This window comes from Capsicum annuum, chromosome 9, assembly GCF_002878395.1.
Source record: "Capsicum annuum cultivar UCD-10X-F1 chromosome 9, UCD10Xv1.1, whole genome shotgun sequence".
In the NCBI taxonomy this organism is placed as follows: Eukaryota; Viridiplantae; Streptophyta; class Magnoliopsida; order Solanales; family Solanaceae; genus Capsicum; species Capsicum annuum.
The window spans coordinates 62,743,888-62,762,930 of record NC_061119.1 but is presented as its reverse complement, the minus strand read 5'-3'; the positions used below and the strand labels follow the sequence as shown (position 1 = coordinate 62,762,930).

At 35.7% G+C, this 19,043-nt stretch overlaps 1 protein-coding gene across 1 annotated transcript; it reads right to left on the bottom strand.

The window, feature by feature from the left end:
- Nucleotides 1-8,885: 8,885 nt before the first annotated feature.
- LOC107841520 (FT-interacting protein 4) lies at nucleotides 8,886-12,167 on the bottom strand. The gene is made up of 2 exons (XM_016685417.2): nucleotides 11,604-12,167; nucleotides 8,886-11,391 (listed from the first exon to the last, which is right to left on the bottom strand). Exons 1-2 carry the CDS (start codon nucleotides 12,165-12,167, stop codon nucleotides 8,902-8,904), a joined length of 3,054 nt encoding a protein of 1,017 aa, XP_016540903.2. The 3' UTR covers nucleotides 8,886-8,901.
- Between the last annotated feature and the right edge of the window lie 6,876 nt (nucleotides 12,168-19,043).

Sequence of the window (19,043 nt, the reverse complement as noted above, 5' to 3'; positions counted from 1 at the left end):
GTGAATTCACACGCATCTGCACTTTTCACAACTTCTTATCTCCATAATAATCCTCACAACCACTCCAATAACTACAATCCACCTAGTACTAGACATTCACTAATGCTCAATGCATCTCTCCTTATGTATACAAACATGACATTCAAGCCTATCTTCATAACCCCATATGAACTTCTAAACAAACTCTCATAAGGCATCTTTTCAATATCCTAAAAAATTCTATAAAAAAAAACAACTTCCATGCATTATTCTTAAGAAGACATATATAAAATTTCAACTACTCACACATAGCATATAAAACTTTAACTAATCATGACCTGTATCGACGACTTGGCCTCAATCCTACTTTACAATTATAGCCTTAGATAAAATAAGCATACAAAAATCTTCTATTTATAAGAAATGTTTACTCTCTCCCATCGACACAACTGTTTATCATCACTATCTTGACCTAAGGAAAGGTAATAAAAGGTTAGAACATGAGTACCTGAAACGTGAAGACATATTTTGTATAACTTTACATTCAACTGAGGCTTGAGGAATAGAATATTTAACATCATGAACTCATCAAAAAGGTCTGATTTGAGGACATGCATGATATAAACCTGAATTTTGCTGACCATTAAGAGTATTGCTTGAGTACTTGAACTGAACATACTGTAAAGCTTGAGTACATAAGTCATGAGCTGCATGACCTAAATTTAGAGTTCATCACTTATGGAATGTGATTCAAACTGCTGAAAGAACTGGAGCTCCTCATTTTGGGAACTAGGAGGGTACATGATTCTCTATCATATCCATGGACATGAACTATGATCATGGAACTGAAACATAAGGCATGAGTAGGTATTGGGATAATTGGAAATACTAAAATAAGAATGGGTCGGGCATCATCCTCTCTTACGGGTTTTCTACCCTACATAGGTATTTCAACAAGAATCTGGAAGTTTGACTTGGTTACTCCTTCTGTCATCTCCCCCTTAGACTTAAGCCATCACTCTCAGTTTGTGAACCACTATATAAACATTAATCTAAACAGCAATTACTTTATTCTAGAGTCTAGGATAAAATTAATACACATAAAACTAAACTTACCCTGAAGAACTGTATCTGCACGTATAACACCCAATGCTAACACCTCCTTCTAAAATTTAACTCATAGATTTATATAGCCCTATAAGCCATCATATAATAACTTAAACACTCTCCAACTTAGATTCTAACACTAAACATGGATATCTCTAAACCTTTGCTAAACTTTCCTCATACTCTGCTAATATCACATCTCTAACTTACCACATCACCAACCTGTAACCCATAAGTTTACTGACAAGAACACCATATACTACTGGCATACTACTAATCAACTGATTAAATATGAATTAGTAATGAAGTTTACAGTGCAGAAACATAGAGAAATGCTGAAATCTATAAAACACAATACTGATACCACTTTTACATTCTAATAAAGTTTGAAGAGAAGGACTGAAATTACAATACTAACTCTAATTGACATCTGTGAAGCCTCTACTGTACTGACTATAAATAGTTGGGAAGCTATGCCAACTATCATTAATCAATACATATGAATAAGAAAAGACACAACATAAATAAATCTAACTGAAGTCCCCGAAGTAGGAGAACTCATCACCTTGCTAGCTGAAATCTGCAACTGTCGGAGTCTGAATGTGCATACTTGATCTTGTACCTACATTATGAGACAATGTATCACATAGACATATATGTAGATCAGTACTTTGAGGATGTACTGAGTATATGGGGGTGTATACATTAAGTCAATAATATCATTACTCTTTATAAAACCATGCATGCTAATTTAAATGACTCACATAGCTTGAATAAATCCAAAATCTAAATCTCATAAATCATGAATAATGAAACATATAGCATAAATCTCGTGATTCATTATACTTAGTTCTAAAATCTGTATTCTCCTCTTATTCTCAAAGCTTGTAAGCAAAAAAGAATCTGAAAACAATAACTTTTGAAATTTATGCTTTTATCTTGAAGAGGATAGGACTTTAGGAACACAAGGACTTGGGGACTTTAGGACTATAAAACTTTGGAGACTTGGAGACTCTGGAAACTTGAGAGTTTCTTCTGACCGACATAAACCATGTGATCTGACATGGAGTTCAACGTCTTGTCCATGTCGGGGAGAGCTCTTCTACCCTTGCCATCGGAATAGAACTTTAACTTTAGTGATCACTATATTAACCCACTTGGGGTAAATTATAATCCTACGAAGGCTCGTAGTTCTAGGGCATGAGACCTTGGAATCATACCCAACTCGGTGCTCAATACTACTCCCATACTTAGGCTCAGAACTTTAGAAAAATCCACCTTAATTAGTACAATAATGTATAATAGAAGCCAACTTTGCCTCTCTTTGCCTTATATCAAAATAATGTGGATTCCTATCTTAGCTTAGGATCAATGATCAATCATTCTTTAAAAATAAAGATACTTATTTGTTAAAGCATACCAACAACATACTATTCATGAAACATCAAAATTCTTTCTTAAGTCTTAAACTCATGTATAAATATATATACTCAAATGACCACAACTTTATAATAAAGCTTAAATCTTGACATTTATCTTAGAAACACTTGGCAATATCAAATCATCATAGGGATGTGAAATTCATGGCATAAATTCTCAAATTCAAATATAAATAAGTGAAATAACATGCGATTTCAAGACTTGAACAACTTATAATTTCATAAATTCAAAACAAAGTAAATTAGGCATAATCTCCACTTTGAAAAACATGAAATTCTTTAATAAAAATCAAATTCTTGGGCACAAGATCGAAAAAATTATTCTTATTCAAACTTCACATACCTTATTTGGCTTGATTCAATGGAAAAATTTGACTTTTGAAGCCTTGATAATGTTCTTGGAGTCTTTTCTTGAAGGTTCTTGAATGGTGATGTTTTGATTCTTGAGTTTTCTTGAAGAAGGGTTTGAACCTTGTTCTTGGGGGTTGATCTTGAAAGAAATCCTAATTTCAATGCTATGGATGAATATGAAGTTATGTGTTTTAATTTGATGTAATTAGGTGTTAAAAAAGGTGGAAAACCCCCAAAAAAATACCTTTAAAAATGGCTTTTAATCACTAAACGGAGGTGCGGGACGGTTTGGGCGATGACCCATCTCCCCAGGGATGGAACGTCCCTCAAACCATCACTTTATGGCCATAAAACAGGCTTAATGCCTTAATTGCGATGGTTTGAGAGATGGTTCGTCGCTGGCGCGATGGTCCATCAGCCTTCCCGTCGCACTTTGGCAGTCCGGATAGCTCACTGTAAAATGGCCATAACGTTTTACCCCGATAATGAATTTTGGTGAAATTGGTATCATTGGAAAGATAATTCAATTATCTATATGTTGGTGTGTCATGATATCAGAAATTCATAGTATAACAAAATATATACTCATTTGAAGTTGATTGTCTCAATATCTTTCTCAAGAATTCAATCGGTAAGGGATGTTTTGATTCGCCTAATAGCAAGGACATATTTGAGGTCTTAATACACATAAAAATTGATCATAAAACTACCAAATAACTAAAATTTATTTCTTATGAGTTTAAAGTATGGTTCTGCTATCGGTTTGAATTCTCGGGATATTACAGTCCATTTTGTCATTCAACATATAGATTAATAAATATTAATCGCAAAAAACTATAAGTCTTTTCAAGCCATCAAAAACCATAAACTCACATAAATCACACCAAAATACATTAAAAATTATGCAATCATTTTCGCTTCCCAAAAATAGCACAAAACAACTATAAGGAGAAACAAAAGGGTCAAATCACATAGAAATAAATAATTCACAAAAAAAAAAAAATTAAGTTGTTATAGTGTGATACGTACAGAGTTTGTTATGGTATGATTCTTTCTTGAGATCTAACCTTCATCATATTTTCTTTTTCTCTAACCTTTTGCTCTTTCAGGACCTTTTGTCTTCCTTGAGTGGGTTCTTCATCCTTATTACGTACATACAACCAAATTAACTTAAGAATTGACTCAAACTAAGCATTCAAGACATCATTTTAATATCAATTATACACATAAGGAGTCATAAATTATTGACTCATTAACATAATCAATAGAGTCATCCTGATTTTAATAAGATGCATATAATTATTGAGAATTCACATGGTCATACTTTGAAGAATTAAAATATTCTTCAATTAAAACAATTCTATTGTGTTGCTTGTTCTCAAGGAAAGTTGGATATTAAACAATCAACAATTAAGGTTGGGGTTGAATCCCCCGCAACATATACAGGATAATATTTATGGGCTTATTCACCCTTCATGTGGACCTTTTCAAATAATAGTGTTGATAGATATAAGATACCACATGTGTGCTTATTATAAACTCACAATATGAATTTTGTGAAATTGTTGACTCAAATAATAAGGTTAAAACATAATTTATAGATTATGCAACAAAGACAGTTCGTCTTGATAATGGTGATGAGTTTAAATTTCAGTTCTTTAGTGATTATTATATGTCCATTGAATAAAAGTTGAACAATAATTGCTCTTGTTCATACTCAAAATGGTCAAGTCAAATTATTAATTAAACATCTCCAATTGATATCTATATCATTATTAATGAGGATAAAACTTTCTATGTTAATATGGGGACATCCTATTTTGCATGCAACAACACTTGTGTGCATAAAACCAACTAATTATCATGAATTCTCTCCAATACAGTTGATTTTTAGTCAGGAGCCAGACATAACATTTCAAAGTTTTGAGTGTATGGTATGTGTTTCACTATGTGGTATGTGTTTCACTTGCTCCAGCATAACATATAAAGATGGATCTGCAGAGAAGGTTGAAAATATAAGTTGGATATGAGTCTACATCTATTATTAAATATTTAAAATCTATGACTGAAGATTTATTTACGACAAAGTTTGATGTTTGTTATTTTGATGAATCGGTATACTAAATATTAGGGAGAGAGCATAAGCAGTTGGAAAAGGTGATATATTAGAGTTCTTTTTCATTATCTCATTTAGATCCTCAAATAAATCAATGTGAGAAAGACGTTTAAAAATAATTTATTTATAAAGAATTGCAAATCAACTTTTAGATGAATTACTAACCGTACAAGAGTTACTAAATCTTATATTCTAACTGCACATGCTTCAATTCGAGTTTATGTATCGATAAAAAAAATTATTGATGCTAATGAGCCTAGGCCACGTTTGAAACATGATAGGCCAGTTGGGTTCAAGGATAAAAATTCTCAAAAAAAAAAAGAATAAATAATCAGGATGATCATGATATGGTAAAAATTGCCCAAATGATCCTCAAGACATGAAAATGATACGACCATCAAGGAGGTTTATATACATAAAAATAATGAGAATAAAAAAATTTCAATAAGTTATGGCTCGACGAGAATAAGGTGAAATAGATATACTATTATAGTTAACAATATTTTTGCCTTTAATGTTGTTTAAATAATGTAATAAGATAAGAATCTTGAATCAAAATCTATCGATGAATGTAAACAGAGAAATAATTGGTTAGAACAGAAGGATGCAATTCAAGCGGAATTGACTTCACTCAGAAAACATAAAGTTTTCAGATCAACAGTCCGAACACCTGAAGATGTCAAGCCAATAGGGCACAAATGAGTTTTTGTGGAAAAATAAAATGAAAAAGGTGAAGTAGCAAGATATAAAGCACGATTTGTTATAAAAGAATTATAGCAAAGGACTGACGTTGATTATGTGTAGACTTATTTTCCTGTGGTGGATGTAATTAATTTCAAATAATAATAAATTCGATAGTTCATAAAAAACTTGAACTATGCTTACTGGATGTTGTCACAATCTATTTATATGGCTCATTGAACAATGCTATTTTTATAAAAATATATAAAGAAAACTTGTTCAATAAAGCTTCAAAAATCTTTAAATGGATTGAAATAATGAAGACGGATGTGGTACAATCGTCTTTGCAAATATTTGCTAAAGAAAGAGTACAAAAATAATTTTATTTGCCCTTGTATTTATATAAGAAGGTATAGATATGAATTTGTTATAATAGTAGTGTATGTTGATGATTTGAGTATAATCGGCACTCCCAGAGAGTTTTCAAATGCTATTGAGTATTTGAAGAAAGAATTGAAATGAATGATCTTGAAAAGATAATTTTCTCTTGACCTTCAAATTAACAATTTGATAAATATAATTTTGTCCATCAATTAACATACATTGAAAAGTTTTAAAATAATTTTACATGGATAAATCACATTCGTTGAGCACCCCGATAATTGTGAGATCGCTTGATACAAATAAAGATCAATTTCGACTTCAAGAAAATTTCTTAATGATGAAACTCCATATCTTAGTGCAATTGGGGAAACTACCATATCTTGCCAGTAAAATTCTACCTCAGATATTTATTTTATAGAAAATTTATTGGCAAGATTCAACTCTTCCTCAAGAAGAAGACATTGTAATCATATCAAGCATATATTTGAGAAACCATTAACTTGGATTATCTTATTCTAATGAATTCAAGTCAAAACTGATATGTTATGTAGATGTAAGATATTTGTTTGATCCGCATAAAGCTCAATCTCAGATGGATTATTTATTTACATATGGAAGATAACTATATCTTAATGTTCAATGAAGCAAACATTAATTGCAACTTCTTCAAATAACGCATAAATAACTCATTCATAAAACAATTCGAGAGAGATTCAAGAAATGTGTTATTTTCCTTTAAAAAAAATATTTCAACTACACTGTATGAAGACAATGCTACATGTATAACTCAGTTGAAGAAATGGTACATTATAAAAGACAGAACAAAACACATTTCACCAAAAAAAAAAAAAAATCACTCATGATCTTGAGAAAAAAGTGAAATATATGTTCTACAAAAATTTGCTCGATCGATAATTTGACGGATCTATTAACTAAAGCATTACCAACCTCAATATTTGAGAAGTTGGTATTCAAGATTGGGATGCGTTGTCTTCGAGAAATAAAATGTTGCTTGCATCAGAGGGGTAAAATACGTTTTGCACCTTTTCTCTTGGCCTAGGTTTTGTCCCAATGAATTTTTTTGACAAGATTTTTAACGAGACAACAAACAATGTGTATCACAAGAGATAGAATTTTTTTTCCTTCACTAGAATTTTTTTCATAGGATTTTCTTAATAAGTTTTTAACGAGGCACATTATCTATCAATGTACATCTAAAGGAAAGTGTTATAAATAATCATATTAATTATGGATATCTATAACTTCTATATAACTCCTCCTTTAAACATAGTAACTCTCACACCTCCACCGTCTCCTCTAATCTTCCACAACCTCATAACTTTCCCCACCTTCTCAAGGATTAATGACATGTTTATGATATCCTTTGATATTTTTTAATGTAATTATTATAAATAGAGGTTTTGTTAATTATAAATAGGGGTTTTGAGAACAATGTCATATACACTTAAAAGAAAGAAGTTACTTCCTCCGTTCTATTTTACCCGTCCCAAATTTTCTAATCTGGTGTTCCATTTTACTTGTCCTTTTTTACTTATCAAGATAAGACAATTTTTTTTTCATGTTTTACCCTTTGCATTAATTACTTTTTCTTTAAATTAAAATATAAACATCATTTAGTAGGGATACTATGGTAAACTAGCCATGTTGTTTATTATTTTTCTTAATAGCTATGTCATCCCAATTTGGGACAGATAAAATGAGACGGAGGGAGTATTTAATATTGTTCTCTATTGTTTCTCTTGTCTTGTTTTCTATTTCCCTCTTCATGTTCTTAATTTTACAATACAATTACCAATACGTTTGGCTTCCTCTATTTTACTTAGGGATGACAATGGTACAGTGCGGGTTTTTTCTAAACCCGCAAGTTTTAAAATCGCACCGCATCGCATCACCTTTAAACCCGCCCCACATTCATACTCGCGCATAACCGCACCGCACTGCCCCATGTTTTTATTTTTTCCTTTTTTTTTTTAAAAAAATCATAACTCCATTGAAAATCATAATATTTTAAAATCTACAACTAGAAAATAATAACTAATTTCTATTATATCACTTTTCACTAAAAATTATCAAAAAATATAACGTGTACAAGTAATAATCAAATAGCATATTTTTATTAAATGAATAGAGATGTTAAAAAAGCTATTATAAAATTATTTATTTGTAGTGTTATACATGTCATTTTAAGTATCATCAATTTTTAAGTAAAGAATACATATAATTTTAGGTATATTCACGAGAACAATACTAATTTTTAGCTTTTTTTTTAGTTTAAACCTACATATACCCGCAACCCGCACCGCACCGCATCACTTAAAAAAAAATTACTTTAACCCGCCCCGCACCGCATTACTTAAAACCTGTACCGCTCCGCATAGCTTAAAACTCACACCGCCCCCGCACCACCCCATTGTCATCCCTAAATTTTTACTCTTTCATTAAAGTGTATTCAAGCATTACGTAGACCTGGCGGAAGCCTAGTGGAAAAGACTCATTGGACTTCATTTAGCGAATTGATTGGGTTGGTTATAGATTCTCGGTAATTCGTATTGGAAGAGCATGACTAAATAGTTAATGAATCTGCCCTGGACAGAGCATCTATAAAAAGTGATGAAACACGGGAGATTTTGAAAGAAAAGTACCCTAAATATATTACAATGCTACAAAAGTAAAACCAAACAGACTAGTACTGCAAAATTACAAGGGCATTTCAAATCTACGTCTGAAATCCAAAATCCGAAAACCAAATCCTAATCTGATCCTACAGTTCCCGACAAAATACTACATATTTTAAAACATGCCCCCCACTAATGGTTTCAAATATTACAACATGCTATCTGCCCTGGTGGGCAGCCTCTTCAAGAAACATACAACACTATGTGGTAAACTATTCCTGAACCTAGGTGGCCTTAAATAATACAAACCCCAAAGAGCCACCACCCATTTGATTGGCACCAAATAGAAACCTAAGGCCGCAAAGAAGCAAAATATAACAAACAAGAATGTGGCTCTTGGATCCCTCCAGCTTAACAACGCCTGAAATCTCTCCCCTTGAGTAGCCATATCACCAACCACAGTCTGAATCCTACCAGCCACACTCCTCAGTCTATCATATCTCACTCGAACGGTTTCTGCACTTCTACTGGTCGGGAATGAATCAAATTCCTCATCTAGTTCATCTGGATAAAAGCTCTCTGCATATGAAAGTCGAGTATCCATGTGGGGAGGGTGGCGTGGGCGTGACCTATAACGCCATAGTCCTACTGCAGCCAAGTTGAGTAGTGCACAAGGGATGATGAGCTCGGGTACCAATACAAGAATGGTAAAGGCAAACAGTGCTAACGCAGAGTGCACTGGCTTATGCCAATTGCGTGCAGAGTCCAGAAACCTGCTCATAATAACAAACCAAGAAACCACATTTGTCAGCCTAAAGAAATTTGCTTTGCTCTTTCTCATGCTCCACATATGAGAATCATGATCGAGCATGTACTCCACCACTTCTCTTCCCAAAGGTGGCTCGGATCGACTGAGCCTCGTTGCCACCACGTTCATAGCCTGGTGCCTCAAGCTGTCTAGCTGACTTACAGACAAGGGCTGAACATAATGCATCTTTGGAAGCAATGGCATTGTATACATATGAAGCATATTTACCATATTAGCACATGAAAACCGAACAGCCAAATGAATCTCCCCCATTTTTTTCACCCCAGAAGGATGCAGCATCAAGAGTGGATATGCATGAGTATAAACTCTATCTGTTTCAAGAGTTGATAGCCTGATCCTAACCTTCCCAATTCGAGAGTCCCGATTTCCAGCTACAGGGTTAGCCATATTCTTGTCTACACGAGAATTATCAAACACACCAATAGTGATGACTGTGCAAGGGTCAAAGACCTCCCAAGTATATTGTTCATTCCATTTAGGAGATAAGCTGTCCACCACAGTCCTAGTTCGGACCCATTTCTGCCCATACTTTGCCACACAATACGCATCTACAGAGCCACCCTTGCCTTCTTTCATTTTCATTGGCACAAGATTGGTAACTCCCAAAACCCCAACCTCGAGAACTCCAATATGAGGCTTCCACAGCTGCTTTGCTGTCGGCCTGACATCACTGCTATACATTGTTGCCTCATCAAGCACATGGTAACCTCCATCAAGTGAAGCACGGAGGTGAATCCGCGAGGCAAATCTAACCACAGTTTTGGGATCATTTGGGTTGCCTAGATGAGTCTCAAGATTGAACCACCTCGAAGTCGCTGGCTTCTCGTTTAGTCGCCTTTCTAGGCTTGAAACAGGCAAAAGAATTCTCCCCACGACTTCCTCTCTGTTGGGAGCAAGTCTATCCTCGATTGAAACAAGCAAGAATTCTTCAAATGGCTCAGCAACCACGAACATTAAGTCCTCATTCCAGAAAGGATTTGAAAGGCTTCTAGTAGCAGAAGGCGGAGAAACTCTAGTCCTCAGAACCTGGTTCCCAACTTGAACTTTGGCAAAAAGTTCAGGGTACCTCATCATTGATGACCCTTTCTCCCCCATAATTATATCTTGAGCTTCAATAACCCCAACTCGTAAATACCAAAGCTTAGGTGATAGATACACTTTGGATTTGATAGAACACAAACCATCAAAATGCACATTTGCTGCTTTAGAATGCCAAGCTTCAGCAAAGGCTTCATCAGCTTGAGTGCCAAACCATATGGCAACCATAACTTCACCACCATTAGACTTGTCACCTTTCTTGTCTTCCATTCTGTACCATTGTGGAGCCAACTGACTATCCGGCGGAACTCGTTTAGGCACCTCATTCAGATCAAACCAAACACGACCCAAGAAATCATCTTTGTTATTTTCCTTCACAAAGATTTCCACCACAGAGGACTGTACACTATCTTTTGAAAAGGCAAAAACTTGGTCCCATTCAGCATGATTTGAAACGACCCTTTTAGTAATTCCTCTGTAGTTGCCAAGTTTCACCTCAGCTACAAACTCACCACCACCACCAAAAAAAGAGAAATCCTTAGCCTTTACAACTCTAACATACAAATACTGCATTTGTTCCACCAGGTCATATGTTGAGCTAGTCTTGTCCTTACCACCAAGATGTGGACTTGTTTCTTTCAGAGAAAACTCACCTTGTCCAGAAGAGTACAAACTAATCCCACCACCACCACCACCACCGCCACCACCGACGGCATGGCCACCAGACACAGCCGGAATAATTGAGCCAGGAACAGTAGTAATAACAACAGGCTTAATGTCACCTGGTACTGGCTCCACCGGCTTTGTATGGTTCTGGTTTTGGAAGTTAACCTGTCGATACATGAAACAACTAAATTTAATAAACAAAGAGGCCATGGATTAAAATCTAACCCACCCAGAAAATACAAAAAAAAAAACCGTTTGTATGCCATAAAACAGAACCAGACACACGTGAAGGGGCATGTTAAAATATGATATAATAAGTAAATAGAACTTTTTTTTTTCTCTAGTAGTTCAAGAAGATGACAGAAATTCAAGATTACCTTATTTTCTTGGCCCATTGGAACCACCATGTTTGTTCCATTTGTCTGTTGCTGCTGCTGCAATTTCTTGTTCTTCTTAGAAGAGGAAGTACCATTTGAGTTACCAGAAGACACCACTCCTCCAGCAGCAGCATTACCACTAACAACTTGTTTCACTTCCTCTGTTGTAGATAAATAAAGCTTCAAACTCAACTCACCACGTACATGAGAAAAAAGACTCCTTTTATCAAGAGTATAAAGTTGTGCCATTTCTTCCCCTTGTCTACCAATGCTTGACCCAGAAATCCTAGCCCGACCCAGAAAATTTCTGCTGGTGTTTGACCTTTTTTCATTGAAAGCATTGACTTCAATGGTCCTATAAGGAAGATCAGCAACATCGTTTACATGAAAAACAAGCTTTTCATTCCATACAGGGTTTAAATCTCTGAGTTTTACTTGAGTTCTTAGTCTTTGATTCTCAAACTCAACTTCTACAAATGGTGATGAAGAACCTTCACCATCTTTAGGCATCAAGTTATGTGCTGCCACCACTTCTACCACCAACTTTTCTTTACCATTATTCATGGCTGATAAAGGAAGAGAATGTGACAGATAGAAAACAGAGGAATAAGATTTTATAACAGCGAAGTGACTATTTTGAGAGAAGCAGAAATAGGGCGTGGAGGTAGGGTGTTTAGATTACAGAGAAAGAAACACCAATTTTGCTGTCTTAAACATAAGGCGCGTTCTTTGTAATTGATTCATTACGGGCGAACCATCAAAACACGCACTTTTTCTCGGTCAAATAAATTTTAATTATTTTTCCTAAAATGGTATATTAGTCGTTACGTGGATATGTCAGGAATTACATGTTATAACTTCAATAGCGAGTGACTTTAAATTTTATATATTAATAAAAAAAAAATTTTTAAAAAATAAATCTTTTTTTCTTTTTTTTTTTAGTATAATATAAGTATAATTTTATCTTCTACACCTCAAATATTTTTAAATTTTTCATACTTATTTCTCTCAAATTCTATTTTTATTTTTATTATTTTCACTTTTTTTATTTTTTTTTAATTTTATTTTTATATTTTAATTCATTTATCTTAATCTTTATTTTTGGATTTTTATCATTTCTCTTCCCCCCTCTCCCAATTTTTCTCAAACTTTATTTTTATTTTTTCCTCTCATTTTTATTTTTTTCAATTCTTTTAATTCTTCGCCTTTTTCTTAATCTTAATTTTTTTCTTGCCTTTTTTTCTCAATTTCTTTTTTATTTCTCTATTTTATTTGTTTGTTTTTTTTTTTTCTCAACTTCTATTACATTTTGCTAATAAATAAAAAATTGGGTAATCCGCAAAGGGATCTTCTTTTTTGGACATCAAAGCAAGGGCATGAATTGTTGTTACGAAGTTCTTTGGGATAAGTTTTGCCTCTAAGACAAAAATTATAGAACAACTCATAAATCAAGACACAATATGGTAGTGTCAAGTCTTGCTTGTGGAGCATAACTTGTTGTTTGAAAATCCTTGAGTTAACATCTCATAAATCAAAAAATAATGTAGTAGTGTCAACACGTGTTCATTAGGCGTAACTTATTCTTTTGAGAGGTCTTGTGCTAAGTTTTATCTTAAAGGCAAGACTAATAGAGCATCACATAAATCAAGACACACTATGATAATGTCAACTCTTGTTCATGGGGCGTAACTTATCGGCTAAGTCTTGCCTCTAAGGCAAGAATTATAGAATATCTCGTAAATCAAGACACAATATGATAGTATCAACACTAGTCCATGCGGCGTAACTTATTGTTTGAAAGTCTTTGGACTAATTTGAGCCGCTAATGCAGGAGTTATAGAGCATCCTACAAATCAAGACATAATGTGGTAGTGTCAACTCTTACCTATGAGGCGTAACTTATTGCTTAAAAGTCTTTGGGCTTAGTCTTGTCTCTAAAGTTGTAACACCCCGATGTGCTGAACTGGAATGCTACACGGTGCTCATGACCCTGAGGGACCACAAGCTTACCCATGACTGATATCTTACCTGTATACTGTAAATTATGATATAATAGTGCGGAATACATGGAACTGTAAGGCCATAAGGTTCAATTGAATACAATCATGTGGGCGAAAATACCCAAAACAACTAAATTCTGAACGTAAATCTGAAAGCCTCTAAACTGTCTGAATAGGGAGCTGAAGGAACATGTCTCCAACTAACTCCGTAAAACTGAACTGAAGAATAATTAAATGAATCAAATCATATTATCCCCGAATCAATGAGGACTCACTGTGTCTCTGCGACTAGAATGCTACCGCTACTGTTGGGCTGGAGCTCGTGTCTCGGAACCTATGGTGTAACATAAAAAGAAAGCACCATAGTGCAAATACGTCAGTACAACTGGAGTACTGAGTATACGAGGAAGGTAGGCTAAACATAAAGGGTTTCATGCATGAACAACACTGACTGACTAATATAAACGTGGGAGTGCAAACATATATATATAGAAACTGGGATCGTGAATACGTGATAGCATGACCTGTAAGCTAATACATGGTTTATTGATAACTGTCATGACTAATACTGAAATTGATAACATAGACGACTATATCTAACAGTCCTGTATATACTGAAATCTAAAAAATGCTCTGAGTTCCTTTACTGAGACTGATACTGAAACTGATAACATGGATGACTGTATCTGACAGTTCTGTATATACTGAAATCTGAAGAACGCCCTGAGTTCTTTTACTGAGACTGTTACTGAAATTGTGAGAAGTAGTGTTTAACTGACATGCCCCGTGTATGCTGTTATGGCTAAGCTGTGGTCCAATCTCTGCCCCGACTGGTAAGGTATCAATGCCGCGCCACTGGTAAGGACAACTGTGAGTGACCCTTATCTGGCGGGTACTCAATGAAAATGGTGGGAACCCTAAACTGACGGGTTAAGCCACCTCATCAACCCTAAGCTGACGGGTTAAGATGTCTCAACCTACGCTGGCTACGTAGTTCTGGAACACAAGGATTACTACTAAGAATCACACCATGAACTGGCGGGTGAGTTCCCATCCTTGGGTTCACTCGGTGCTAACCTCTACTCCCATCTGAAGGACACTGAACTGAATAACTAAGCTAAACTGAACAATTGAACTGAACTGATTAGCTAAACTAATACTGATTAACTGGACTGATACTAGTGGTACTGTTTAGCAGAGCTAAACTAAGTTTACTAGATTCCAATGACTGACAGAATATACTGAGTTCTGAGGATTGGTTGAGAGTACTGAAGTTACTGAGATTGATCGTGAATACTGAGGTTGCTGAGGTTACCGAGTACTGAGATTACTGAGATTACTGGACTACTGAGATTACTGAGATTTCTGAGTTTTCCTGAGTCACATGACTGACTAAATTCTATAGATCATGGCTTGACTGAGAGTATCGTGAAAACATGACATGGCTCTAGGCACACAGCTATATTTTTTGGGTACAAGTACCCTCAGGACTCAATGGAAGAAAACTGACACACATAACTGACTTAATCATAAGAGTAGAGTCCATAATTTATAATATCATAAGTAGGGATCTCATACTAAGCATGGTTATCAATAATGTATTTCATGAAAAGGATTTCATATCACATGGAAGTACTTGCACAATCTTAATATCATGTTCATTGCAAAATCATATTGGCAACACATACCAATAGCATGGAAGTTCATGTGGATTTCACGGTTATCATGCATCTTGTTCATAAGTAGGATTTACAAGTAAACATAGCATAATCTCATAAGAATAGTTAATGAGTATTCCAACAACATTTACAAGGCACATTAACAACATAGAAGTCATTGGAACGTAAGAGCATATCATGAATCCTTCACTTAGTCACAATTTAGCTATATTGCATGATTTCTAGTTCCTTAGGCATTTTGTCAAACACCTTACATGCACATCTTAAGCATAGGTGAATTCATCAAATTATACATCATGAACAACCAAATTTACATATTTCCAAATCATATAATATCATGAATTCACAAAAACATATATAAAGATTCTATCTTGGGAATCACCTAATATCAACAACATGATCATCAACACCCGACAATATAGCAGGAGTATTTAAAGACTTAATTACATTTAAAATAACTCAAGACGGAGTGTTTTTGACACCTGGAATTGGCTTAGGCGACGCCCAAGTAATTGCCTATGCATGGGTTGGGCGGCGCCTAACCAATCGCCTATGCTTGGGTCAGGCGGGCGTCTAATCAATCGCCTATGCTTACTGCCTCTCACGAAAATGGGCATAACTTTTCGCTCGGGTATTGAATTAAGGAAAAATTGGTATCGTTGGAAAGCTAATTTGATTCTCTATAATTTGGTGGGTCTAAATCAGCCAAAATACTACATTAACATTGAGTTATACTCATTCAAATATGACCCTTGCAAAATCGAACACCAAAACTTGATGGATTCAAAAACTCTTAGCTTGTATTACCTTGAGTGACTCATATGAACATGCTTAATGCATCATAAGCTATCCTATCACTAGGATATTTTTGGTAAGTCATGTACTCAAGTATGAATCACAGGATTAGAAACATACGGGGTATTATAATATCTCCCCCTTGGGAACATTCGTCCTCGAATGAGAATTTACTGAGAAGGGATACAAGATAATAAAACCTGAACTGAACATGAAGAATAGGAACTTGATCTCATGACTGATATGTTAAACATACTGAACTCGTGCATATCTGATGCACGGACAACTGATACATGAATGCATGACTGAGTATGAAACGGTTAATAGGTACCAAGTTTATACTAGAAACATGAACGTGAACTGAATAAGATTAAGAAGAACTGTTACCTTGAGCTTGATCTGAATTGGCGGGGAAGAGGTGAGGATACTTGGTACGCGTATTTGATTCTTCTTCCCAAGTATCTCCCTCATGAGACTGATTTTGCCAAAGAACCTTGACTAGAGGGACTTCGTTGTTCCTCAATCTACTAGTCTGATAATCTAAGATTTCGACTGGAATCTCTTCATAAGAGAGACTGTTCTGAATGTCGATGCTCTGAATAGGGACAACAACTGTTGGGTCACCTATGCACTTCTTTAGCAAAGAGACATGGAAGACTGGATGGACTGAGGCTAGATCTGAAGGCAACTCAAGCTAATAAGCTACCTTGCCAAAGTGACAAAGAATTCTGAAGGGACCGACATACCGGGGACTGAGTTTCCCTTTCTTGCCGAACCTCTTCACTCCTTTCATGGGAGAGATCTTAAGATAGACATAGTCATTGACCTCGAACTCAAGATCCTTTCTATAAACATCTGCATAAGACTTCTATCGGCTCTGAGCAGCCCGAAGTCTCTCTCTGATCAACTGAACTTTCTCTAAGGTGTCGAATACTAAGTTAGGACCTATGACTGAGGCCTCACTAACTTCGAACCAACCAATAGGAGATCTACATATCCTACCATAGAGAGCTTCGAATGGAGCCATTTGAATACTAGAATTATAGCTATTATTGTATGCAAACTCAATCAAAGGCAAGTGATCGTCACAACTTCCCTTGAAGTCAATTGCACACACCCTTAGCATATCTTCAAGAGTCTGAATGGTCCTCTCTACTTGACCATCTATCTGAGGATGAAATACTGTGCTGAGATGGACTTGGGTACCGAGACCCTTTTAGAATGCTTTCCAAAAGTGAGAAGTGAACTGGGTACCTCTTCTGAGATGATAGATAGTGGAATACCGTGTAATCTGACTAACTCCCTGATATAAAGTTTGGCATAATCCTTGGCGGAATAAGAAGTACGAATAGAAAGGAAATAAACTAACTTGGTCATTCTGTCTATAATGACCCGGACTGAATTATGCTGATGACGAGTTCGAGGCAAACCCGTTACGAAGTCCATGTTAACTTCTTCCCACTTACAAGTAGGAATGATGAACTCTTGCATGGAACCACTAAGTTTCTGATGCTCTATCTTAACCTACTGACATATAGAGCACTTAGCCACAAACTCTGCAATATCTCTCTTCATCCCACTCCACCAATAGATCTCCCGCATGTTGCGGTACATCTTAGTGGCCCCTGGATAAATAGAGTATCATGCACCATGCGCTTCTGTAAGAATTCGCTGCCTCAACTCATCTACACCTGGAACACATAGACAACCCTGACAACGAAGAACACCATCTCCCCCTTGGGAGAAAACCTAGATTTTTTGATTCTGAACTGACTCTTTGAGCTTGACAAGGCTAGGATCCCTGTCTTGTTTCTCTTTTACCTCAGAAACTAGAGATGACTATGAAATACTATGAACACATACACCACTCTCTGAAAAATCGACTAAGCGAACGCCTAGTCTGGCAAGCTGATGGATCTCCTGAGCCATCTTTTTCTTACTATCCTCAATGTGAGAAATATTACCCATGGAGAGTCGACTGAGAGCGTCGGCCACAACATTGGCCTTGTCCGGATGATAAACAACACTCATGTCGTAATCCTTCAAGAGCTCTAACCACCTTCTCTAGCAAAGATTGAGATCTTTCTGGGAAAAGACATACTGGAGGCTTTTATGGTCTGTGAAGAAATCTACATAAACTCCATAGAGATAATGCCTCTAAATCTTCAAGGCAAAAACTATCGCTGCTAACTCAAGATCATGAGTAGGATAATTCTTCTCATGTGGCTTTAACTGTCTCGAGGCGTAGGCTATGACCTTACTATGCTGCATGAGGACACAACCTAAACCCACTCTGGATGCATAACAATAGACTACGAACTCGTCTGAACTATCTAGAATAGCTAAAACTGAAGCTGAGGTGAGTCGAGTCTTCAACTCTTAAAAGCTCTTCTCGCTTGAATCTGGCCACTAAAACTTAATCTTCTTCTGAGTCAATCTAGACATGGGAGATGCAATAGAAGAAAATCCCTCAATAAATCGTCTGTAATAGCTAGCCAAACCCAAGAAACTCTTAATATCTGATGGAGATACGGGTCTGGGCTAGTTTCTTACTGCCTCAGTTTTTTGAGAATCTACTCTAATGCCATTATCGAAAATAATATGGCCAAGGAATGCTACTGATCTTAGCCAAAATTCACACTTGCTGAACTTAGCGAATAACTGGTGATCCCTGAGAGTCTAAAGAACAATCCTGAGATGGTCTGCATAATCATGCTCTGTGCGAGAATAGACCAGAATATCATCTATAAAGACTATGACAAACATTTCCAAGTACTGCTTGAACATACGGTTCATCAAATCCATAAAAGCTGCAGGGGCATTGGTAAGATCAAATGACATAACTAAAAATTTAAAGTGACCATACTGAGTACGAAAAGCTATCTTTGAAATGTCACATTCTCTAACTCTAAGCTAATGATAGCCTGATCTAAGGTCTATCTTGGAGAAGTAACTGGCACCCTAAA

Coding starts and splice junctions, on each gene's coding strand:
- LOC107841520 (XM_016685417.2), bottom strand. CDS start 12,167: ATGAATAATGGTAAAGAAAAGTTGGTGGTAGAAGTGGTGGCAGCACAT. Junction 11,392..11,603: donor CAATGGGCCAAGAAAATAAG/GTAATCTTGAAT, acceptor ATGTATCGACAG/GTTAACTTCCAAAACCAGAA.